The sequence below is a fragment of the Camellia sinensis genome, chromosome 2 (genome assembly GCF_055761805.1).
Source record: "Camellia sinensis isolate YWXY chromosome 2, ASM5576180v1, whole genome shotgun sequence".
NCBI lineage: Eukaryota > Viridiplantae > Streptophyta > Magnoliopsida > Ericales > Theaceae > Camellia > Camellia sinensis.
In genome coordinates, this window is record NC_138962.1 from 139,294,668 (window position 1) to 139,305,184 (window position 10,517).

The 10,517-nt window shown below is 32.5% G+C and overlaps 1 protein-coding gene and 1 long non-coding RNA gene across 4 annotated transcripts; one reads left to right on the top strand and one right to left on the bottom strand.

Annotated features, from left to right (window-relative positions):
• The first annotated feature begins 915 nt into the window (after positions 1-915).
• On the top strand, positions 916-5,339 carry LOC114319667 (uncharacterized). 3 transcript variants are annotated; one of them, XM_082915679.1, is made up of 6 exons: positions 916-1,360; positions 2,963-3,076; positions 3,164-3,307; positions 4,145-4,299; positions 4,384-4,462; positions 5,163-5,339. In XM_082915679.1, the coding sequence occupies exons 1-4, from the start codon at positions 1,193-1,195 to the stop codon at positions 4,190-4,192; spliced, it is 474 nt and encodes a 157-aa protein (XP_082771805.1). In that variant the 5' UTR covers positions 916-1,192; the 3' UTR covers positions 4,193-4,299; positions 4,384-4,462; positions 5,163-5,339. The 3 variants fall into 3 exon arrangements, with proteins under 3 accessions (XP_082771805.1, XP_082771804.1, XP_082771803.1); XM_082915678.1 differs by having other exon boundaries at positions 4,384-4,551; positions 5,163-5,338; XM_082915677.1 differs by lacking the exon at positions 5,163-5,339 and having other exon boundaries at positions 4,384-4,587.
• Positions 5,340-6,877: 1,538 nt separating this feature from the next.
• LOC114319000 (uncharacterized) lies at positions 6,878-7,654 on the bottom strand. The gene is made up of 3 exons (XR_014361651.1): positions 7,501-7,654; positions 7,365-7,423; positions 6,878-7,256 (listed from the first exon to the last, which is right to left on the bottom strand). It is a non-coding gene; the product is annotated as an uncharacterized LOC114319000 (long non-coding RNA).
• Between the last annotated feature and the right edge of the window lie 2,863 nt (positions 7,655-10,517).

Here is a 10,517-nt window from a genome sequence, read left to right on the forward strand (position 1 = left end):
GTATGGTGAAAGGTCACTAGATCGAGCTTCTTAGGCTTCGATTCACGATCTGGTTCTCTCCATCTTGGCTCAAAGCTCTCAATCAGTCCGATTTGAAGATTAATTTTGTGAGTCCTCTGATTTTTTTATTTTGTTATATACAAACTTAGATCTACGATCTCAAATCTGTTTGGTATATATATACTAATTTATGTCTATTGATCGGAATCGATTTTTATTCTATTGATCAATTTTTAGGCAAATCTCGATTGATTGATTTTTAATTTTTCGATCGAACACTCTTCTCTAGATTTGATCGATTGATTGTTTTCGTTCAGATCTGTAAGTTTGAGTCCCTATGCGCATATTAACATCCTCAAACCGACTCTATTTCTGACTCGTTCGTGGTGATCTTTGCGTTTGTGCTTTGTATTCAATTCTAGGGTTAGTCTATAGAGGCTAATCTCTATTGCATTTGTGTACACAGTCACAGAACCACCATCACAACCATACTGTGTCAATCTTTGCAGCAGCAATGTCTCTCTTCCTCATAATGGGTTTTGTGCACTGCAGACACGTGATTTCCACTCTGGTGAGTGTTCTTTGATTCCCTCATTCCTTACCTTGCTTATGATCTGTCTGGCCCTGTCGTTTGTGCATTTGGGTTTTTCTGCTACTTCCCATAAATTTTAATGTCTTCAAAAGCCATGTATCTGTGTGTTTGTTTATATGTGCATCAAAATTTTATTGGATTTTATCTGATGGACCCGCAGAGTACTTAGAGTGACCAAAATTTGAGTTTATGTTCTGCAGCTCCAATAACAAATAGGAGGAAAACCTTGGAAGAGGTAGAAAGATAGGCCAAAATTTGAGTTTATGATAGGCCAAAATTATTGTTAAGATGATGGGTAGAAAGATTTACTTATCCTGTTTGTAGTAGTTATATAAATAGAATCAGACGATGGTTTGAGTTGGGACCAATTTAAAATTCAGTCTGTCTATTGGTTAATTTGGGTATTGACTTAAATTTGATTTTTTCCAAAAAGCGAAACAATTTGCCGTAAAAAATGGCTTATCGGAGACCGTTAAGATATACGGTAGCTATGATTAGTTGCTGGACGATCCATGGATTGATGCTGTGTACCTGCCTTTGCCAACTAGCCTTCGTGTGCAGTGGGCAGTCTTGGCTGCTCAGAAGAGGAAGCATTTGCTGATGGAGAAACCGACGGCTCTTGATGTGGAGGAGCTTGATCAGATATTGGATGCCTGTGAATCCAACGGTTTGCAGTTCATGGATGGGACTATGTGGTATCATCACCCAAGAACTGCTAAAATGAAGGAATTGGCATCTGATCCTCTGCTTTTTGGACAACTCAAATGGGTAATTTTTGTTGTTTATTTTATTTATTATTTGCAGTGTATTGCAAAACAATCAATCACTGATTCACTGATCATATTCAAGATTTGAGAGTATTGTCCACCTGAATGCTACCCTTTTGTGAAAATAGCTTGCCTATCTTGAATAGTGCCACTGGTCTTTGACCTGTTTAGTTTTTTTGGTTTTTAATAATTTCAAAATTAAATAACTATGGATAATTTTTTTCTCAAATTACATTAAAGCATGTTCGGAAATCATATATTTTTTTATTACTAATATTTTTTTACTTGAATATACATTTGAAGAAAAAAAAATGTAGTTTAGATGATGTTATGTCAGGCTGATTAGCAATCGCATTTTAATGTAATTTAAGAAAAAAGTTTATCCATACCCCAGTTATTTAAATAAATAAATAAATAAATAGAAGGTCATTTAGGTTGGCTCTATCAATTCCATGATTACTATTCTTATTGATTTGAGAGCATTATATCAACATGTTGAGTTCGGGCTCTGGTAGTACTAAATAATTATTTATTGCGTACAAACTTTATTCATGATTTGCCCATTATTATAAAGGCCAGCTCCAAATTCATTTCCTTTATAATCAATTATGAGAAAGACCGACAGATATTCAAGGGGTTGACTTGGTGATCTGAGCCTCTACATCTAGTGCATCTCACTAGGAGCTTAGGACTTTGATTCTACCCACATACATATGTTTTTTTTTCGTTCTATTAGTTTGAGTGTTTTTTTCCCAATTCTGGGAATTACTAACAGATAATAACTTAAAACTGTACCAACTAGTCTAATTACCGAGAATGTGTTTACACCTATTTTTGCTAAATATCAAATGATTTTAACTTGAACAGAATGTTATCTAGATTAGTGATTAATCACACCATTAGTTGTAGAATTGGTCTGTATAAGAATTGCCAATTCATGTTCCACAGTGTTCTTTTCCCTAAATTTCACAGATATAACATGTATGAATTTATGATCAATGATTTGTTAACAAACACTTCTCCCACAACAATTCCTTCTCACTTAAGTTTTATTAGGTTTCTTCGTAATTCTTCACAGACCAGAGTAATTTTTAGAAGTTTTATCAGCAAGTTCTAAGTTAACAATCAGTAATCACATTTTGATGGATCCTTTTGATATGCTATCTGTTGGCTCGTAGAGACCTACCATCCACTACACGGCTGCTCTATGTACAAAGCTAGAGAAGTCAGTAGTCTTTATTACCTATTAGTTACTCATTAGTGAACTTTCTTCCGAATTTTTATCACGTCCTTGCTCCTTATTGTTTTTATCTAACAATTAATTCATCCATATTAAACTGTGATAGAGGACATCACTTATATGTGTTCCTTGAAAATTCAGAATTCGGGTCATTATCTTCTAGCTAATGCTTTCATAGTTTAACCATGTTCTGCAAGTTAGTTGATGCTCCAGATTATCAATGTGATAATTTGAACCACTGTTCTAAAAATCTTTTTAAAAACAGAATGATTTTTGAATGAAACTTACAGAGGGCTTATGATGCAAGCATATTCATGCATATTTACCTGATCTAATTCAATACAATTTGAACATGTTATGCAGATCGAAACTCATGACTATATGGCAAAACTTTTCCATGCAATTATCCAGTTTAATATCTTAATTGATTTTGATAGGGACATGTGGGGCTACGTATCTTTAGGTTACTTCAAGCAGGTGAACTTTCTGATATATTTGTGAATATGTTGCTACTGGTTTTCCTCTGCTAGAACTTATGTTTTTTCAAGTTCAAATGTCAAGCAGATAACTAAGGCTGGTGAGATTGGGTCCTCGACTATGCCTCATAAAGTAAATCCCATTGATTTTGAACATAGTGGGGGCAATCTTGGGAAGGCTAATGGAGGTCTATCCCATTTAAGCATAAAATTACCTATTTCTCGTTGGCAGGTAGACCTCTTTCTCTCTCTCTCTGACTTTTTTGCAAAGATATATGAAAGCTCCATTTTGAGTAAACATTGATTGGTAGTTTTTAGGCACCAAAAGTGCAGAATGTAAGATTATATGTCACTGGGCAATTATGATTTCCTTACCATATTTGCAGATCCAAGTTTGTATAAGCCAAGCCCAGTAAAAGGAAAGATTTTGCTAATTGTTAATAGTTTTGGTCATCTAATTTTAGTGGTGATAGAGTGAGACATGCTAGTAAGTAAGTTTAGCTTTTATTTTAATAAATAAGATTTCCAGTTCAGAATTTATCTGTACCGTCTTCTGTATCGGAAACCTGTTACGTAACCATCTAAAATTGTCTTCCGATAGCCCATTCCTGCTGTTTATGATAGTGTTACATATGAATACTGAATTTCCAACAAACCTAAAGTACAACCTTATAATCCAATTCATTTCCTTGGCCAATTATTGTTTTGTTTTATGTATTTCAAGCTTTAATTCATAATGAGGATAATTAAATTTGACAAAATGTTGGCACCTTATAGAATCTCCCAATTAATATAAGTGACCTTATGCATAAGTTTAGGTATGTGTAGACTGCTGTAATTGCATTATATATATATATATATATATATATACATCACACAAACTCATCTAATACCAAATAAGCAGTGTTTGTTGAGGGAACTAGATGTTGATTTGTATTGAAACAGAGTAACAAAGGTCTAAACAAACAAGTTACATGTTTGCTCATAATGCCATTAGATTCTTCCATTTGCTTCCACCCTCTCTGATGCATGATGAGAGTTCTATCTTAAAAATCCTGTTTGTTTCCAGGGAAAACATGCATATGGGACCGAGGTTTCGAATAAATTAGTATATTAGAGGACTCGGAACAGATGGGACATGGGTCCCGCATTATTTGCACTATCCGTTTTCTTACAGATTTACTTCTTGTGCATGGCCGATGGTCATATCTCAGAATATGCAAGGTTCTAATTTTCTACCTTCATAGTTTATTTTTCTTTTCATTTCTCTACCTAGAGTTTTTCATGCTTAAAAATTCTTGATCGCAGGTTGTGTCCTATTTCATTTACAAGAATCTTACATTGACTTCGATTCAATTTTGGTACACCTTCCAAACTGGGTTTTCAGGTCAGAGATTCTATGATGATTGGTTTCAGTCTTTATATAATGTTATTTTCACAGCCATGCCTGTGATTATGGTTGTACTTTTTGAGAAGGTACTTGCATTTTTTCTATTTAATGTTGATTTATAATTTGAGTTTTTGTGCCATTGATTTGGATTAATGATTTCATTGTGGAAAGCCCCTAGTATTTGTATAATACCAATTTAGAGTATTTACACTTCGATTTAGAGTATTTACATTTAGAGCATCTCCGAGCCTTGCTATTTCTCTTTTATCTTTTCTTATTCTTCTTCTCTTTTTTTAATCAAATTTGAGTGTAAAATTGGTTAAAAGCTTGATCTGGTATGGAAACTCAAATCTTTACTCATTTCTTTTCATAAATCTTTTTGAAAAATTCCGAACTCACCCTTAAAACCTGTTTTAAGTACTTTTTAGGAAAGAAAATCATGTCCAATCCTTCCTCTTTTTAAAATTTCATCAAATTTGTACAAATATATGACTCTTGGAAATTTGGTGAAGGATTTGATTCAGCCTTGATTTAGTGAAAAGTTTATTACTCCCTTGATTTGATACAAGTTTAATAAAATGATTGAAGTCCACTTTTTGCTTTCATTCATCTAGATGCTCTTACCATTCGTTTTTTTGTCATTTATTTTTGCAACCAATCTAAATGTGACTGAATGATCACATATGTTCTTTGGCAGGATGTCAGTGCTTCCCTTTCCAAAAAGTACCCCCAGTTGTACAAAGAGGGAATAAGAAATACCTTCTTCAAATGGAGAGTTGTGGTGACCTTGGCTTTGTTTTCATTTACCAATCATTAGTTATATACAATTTTGTGATCACTTCCAGTTCTAACAGTGCTGATTCAATGGCAAGATGTTTGGCCTTTGGGATGTCAGCACAATGATCTTCAATTGTCTTGTAATAACTGTTAATTTGCGGCTTCTTCTGATGTGCAACACGATTACGAGGTGGCATCAAATAACTGTTGGAGGAAGCATTGTAACATGGTTTATATTATGTGGATAAAATGGAATTAAACAATTTGGGTTAATGAGCTGGGTGTTATTTATATTTGGAATGATCTGTATTTTTTTAATTCAATCAAATAAAATTAGCCTAATTTCAAAAAAAAAAAAAAAAAAAAAAAAGAGCATATGATGGCGTTTTTACAAACGCCTCTTAAACCCTACATAGTAATGGTCATATGTATGCAAGAAGATATGACGGCGTTTTTCCAAAACGTCGCTAAATGTCGCCAGTGACGTCAGCGTGAGTTTAGTAGGACATTTAGCGGCGTTTTTAAAAACGCCAAACGCCGCCTATACTAATATCACGACGTTTTTAAAACGTCATAAAGTTATAGCGACGGCCGCGTCCTCGGCGTTTGGGGCTAAGCGTCACAAAAAGGATTGGCGGCGTTTTTGACACTTATAGCGGCGTTTTTTAAACGCCACTAAAAATTAAAATTCCTGCAGTGAGTCCATGTTTGATGACTCTAAATAAATATAGATTTTATTAATCTCATAATTTAGTGGATTCCAAATACAGGATAAGATACTTAATCCTATGACTGATAATCTTGGCACTACTAGTTACTTAAAAACAAAACAAATATGACATTAGTTTAGCCGCCATTGGATTGGGAAGGATAGATTAGGTACAAGATCGACATCATTTACATAAGGTAACTGTCCTCGCACTCCAATTGTCCACAATTAATTAATAAATTTTATTTGACATTATTATCCTTGACATCATTTGCGTAAAGTAACTGTCCCCCATTTGAATTGTCCACAATTAACAATTTTTTTATATTTTTTATTTTTTTTTTATTTTTTTTTTACTTCAAACTTAACCAAGAAAACCCTAGATATTAGGGAGAAAAAGATTTAAAAGGTCCTTAGTTGCATGGCAAAGTTGAAAACACCATTGGGAGAATTGGAAAAGACATGTACACCAAAAAAAAGCGTGGTGGTGTTAAATGCACCAATTGATTATCAATTAGTGTACTAATATATATTATGACATTATTATTGACCACACTCATTGACAAATTACAAATATTCAAAACTTCTAAAATTATGTCTCAACATCCGTTAATACACAAATTAATATATCAATTGGTGTATATAATATTATTCAAAAAAGTGTATTGAAATAACCGATCTTTTATATTTTATTGGTATTTTATTCACATCTATTATTAGGAATAAAATATTTCATGTTGATGATTTTGGTAAAGTGTATTTAAATTACTGATCTCTCCTATATTGAACAAAATATTTCATATTGATGATTTTGTTGAACCAATTGTTTGGTCATCCTAACAATACAGAAACAAAACACAATTGGGACTTACATGGACAAAATATATATATATATATATATATAATACACATAAACACAGCAAAACTAACGTCATATTCTACCATGAAATATCATATATGCTCCATGAAGGGCTGATGAATAAAAGATACAAAGTTGCTGAGTTGGAACTCCCTGAATTAAATGGGTTTAAAGGAGAAGAAAGTTGCTTAAAAACTCTTACATTCATACTTCTCAAGTTCCTATCCAATACATATATAGTACTCTCTCTCTCTCTCTCTCTCTCTCTCTCTCTATCTCTCTCTCTCTTCTAAAATTAAGAATTAGATTCAACAATCAACACAGCCTCTCCCCAATCTGGGGAGTGGAGTGTGCCGGTTGTTGGCCCCTGAACCCGGATAATCGTTGACCTCAACATCCATCCTTCTACCAATCCTTTCTTCCTCCATTCTTTCTTCTGTATTTGCCTGAAATTATTAAAGAAAAAAATACATTAGTACAGTGCAAAATTTAACAGTCATGAACTACTATATGACAATTATGGTACATCAAAAAACATGAATTAATTGAATTACCAAGTGGGTATTTTCCGAAACTCCATAACCTTGAGATTCAAGCATTAGATTTCTTGTTCCTGCACAAAAAAAATGAATCTAATTAACTCGTCATCATCAAGAAGAGAAAGAGAGAGAGAAAGAGAAGGAGGATTACTGGTAATTGGGATAGCATTCAAGTAGGTAAGGTGAGAAAGACATAAAAGAACAACTAGCAGACGAAGAAGAGTGAGTTCCATTGCTATGACTCTTCTTCTATTGATGTGTTCTTGAGATGAGATGTTTGTTGTCTACAACAAATAAAGATATCTAGCTAGTAGTCCATTTATACATTGGTGTTGTGGTGGACACAATGGTTGTTAGTGATAGCGATCAAATCATGCAAATGTCCCATTAAGTGTTGGCCTAATGGGTGTCCATTCAGGTCTCATTTTAACTCTTTTGAAGTGTTATTAATTTTTTACACTGTATTTGATTGGAAGTTTTGAGAAAAGAATTTCAAAATAGAAAGAGAAAATGTGTGTGAAACTAGGTGAGATGTAAATATATTTTATTCATATTTCACTTACTTTTTCTTTTCCCTTTCCAAATCTCCAAACTAAACATAACATTAGGGCCACGCTCTTGAATTCTGCTCGAGATTTTCCTAATCCACGTGAAGGAAGAACTTTGCGTGAGTTTTAAAATTAATCGAAGTGTGTGTAAACTGACTTGACACTACAACAAAAAACACAAACGGCGACTAAAAAAAAAATTCGTCGCTGAAAGTGCATGAAATGGCGACTAAAATGGAATTAGTCACCGAAAAGCAAGGTTTTAGCGACTAAAAGAGTATAGTCGCCGAAAAGCAGGGTTTTAGCGACTAAAATAAAGTTTAGTCGCCGAATATAGGGTTTTTAGCGACTAAACTTTGTTTCGTAGCCAAAAGTCACAGTTTTTGGCGACTAAAATACTTTAGTAGCAAAAAGTTACAGTTTTGGCGACAAAAAACAGGTTTAGTCGCTGATTATAGCAGTTTTCGCGACTAAAAACAATTTAGTCGCTGAAAGTGGGGGTTTTGCCGATGAAAATCCATTTTAGTCGCCCAAAGTAGTGGTTTTGGCGACGAAATTTCTGGATAGTCGCCAAAAGTGCTGATTTTTAATTGAGAACTTGTTTTTTAGCGACAAATAAATAATTAGTAGCCCAAAATAATACAATTAGCGACTAAAAAATGGTTTTAGTCGCCAAAAGTCGCCTAATTTTTTTTTTAGCAAATAATTTATTTTTTGACAAAAATTATATTGAATTAAAAAAATTATATTTATAAATATTATTTTGTATTAATTGCGGTTAATATAGTATATAAATAATATATATTGCATATATGATCATGTGATGATATACTGGCAGAGTGGAGGGAGTGTTGTGCAAAGGGTTTGGCGTGTGCAAAGGGTTTGGCGCAAGTTCGAAACCTGTTGGGAGCAGCGGAGGCAAAAAAAATTTTTTCCTGAAAACACTTTCAGTGACTAAAGTGAATGGTCGCCAAAGGTATAAATAATAAAATAAAAAATGAACTATTGGCGACTAACAGTTTAGTCGGCAAAGGTATAATTTCCAATAAAGAAATTGACTATTGGCGACGAAATCTTTAGTCGCTGAAGACATACATATTGGTGACAAATAGTATTTTAGTCGCCAAAGGCATTCGCGACCATTTATTGGCGACAACACGGGCGACTAAACTTTTTAGTCGGGAAAAGTGAAATTTTGACATTTGGCGACTAAAATAGGACCTTTGGCGACTAAAAATTTAATCGCCAAAGGTGTTTTTTCTTGTAGTGTGAACACTCAAGCATTAAAAAAATAAAAAAACAAAAACAAAAACAAAAACAAAAACAAACAAACAAACAAATCATGTAAAAGTCAAATAGTGTTATCTTAGCAGCAACAAAAACAATGTTGCGGTTGCATTGGCTTTATATATTGGTACACTCCACTATGCCTGGTGGAATTAAAATCACAGGGTGTCCATTCAGGTCTCATCTTTATTAATTTTTTATGTTGTGTTTGGTTAGGAGTTTTGAGAAAAAAATTTAAAAACAGAAAGAGAAAAGTTGTGTGAAACTAGGTAAGATGTAGATATATTTTATTTATATTTCACTTACTTTTTTTTTTCCTTTCCAAATCTCCCAACCAAATATAACATTAGGGCCACGCCCTTAAATTCTGTCCGAGATTTTTCTAATCCACGTGAAGGGATCACTTTGCGTGAGTTTAAAAATTAATCAAAATGTGTGTAAACTGACTTGAACCCTCGAGCATTAAAAAAGAAAAAAAAAACCATGTAAAAGTAAAATAATGTTATCTTAGCAGCAACAAAACAATGTTGCGGTTGCATTGGCTCTACATATTGGTACACTCCACTATGCCTGGTGGAATTAAAATCACAGGATCAGGATTTTTTTGTAGTGGAATTTTCTGTAACAGACTTATTGTGGGGATTTTAACGGCTCATATTTAATATTAAAGTAGAATTACGTTGTTCTATAGTGTGGGTGTAGGGTTGGACTATTAGTCCCACTGAATTAATAATTTATTATTTATTTTATTTTTTTTTGTTCCAGACTAATAGTCATATTTGTGGGAGTATGCTACCTCATGGGGGGTTAGGATTATTTCCATGGGGTTGGTATCCGTTGGGATTGTTTCCATGGGATTGGTATCCTATGGAATTAGGCTCTGAAATATTCATTTTACCCTCATGCTATTACTTAGCAAACAATTAGAAAATGATAAAATAGTTTTTTGAACATTTATAAAATATTTTTTTAGTGCTGTTAATTTAAAATTATATATTAAATAAAAAATTTAAATTATAAATTTAATTTAATTAAAATAATAAATTATAAATTATGGCCTTATAAATTAAATTTTTTTAGTGTTGTTAAAAAATTAAATTTACATATTAAATTAAATTATTTTTTTAGTGTTGTTAATTTAAAATTATATATTAAATAAAAAATATAAATTATAAATTAAATTTATTTAAAAATAATAAATTATAAATTATGGCCTTATAAATTAAATTTTTTTAGTGTTGTTGAAAATTTAATTTATACATTAAATAAAATTATTTTTTATTGTCGATAATTTAAAATTATATATTAAATAAAAAATATAAATTATAAATTA

Bases quoted from the DNA above. Each gene is read 5' to 3' on its own strand.
- LOC114319667 (XM_082915679.1), top strand. From the start codon at position 1,193: ATGGAGAAACCGACGGCTCTTGATGTGGAGGAGCTTGATCAGATATTG. The intron at 1,361-2,962 runs GTAATTTTTGTT...CATGTTATGCAG, and splicing joins TTTTTGGACAACTCAAATGG to ATCGAAACTCATGACTATAT. The intron at 3,077-3,163 runs GTGAACTTTCTG...AATGTCAAGCAG, and splicing joins CTTTAGGTTACTTCAAGCAG to ATAACTAAGGCTGGTGAGAT.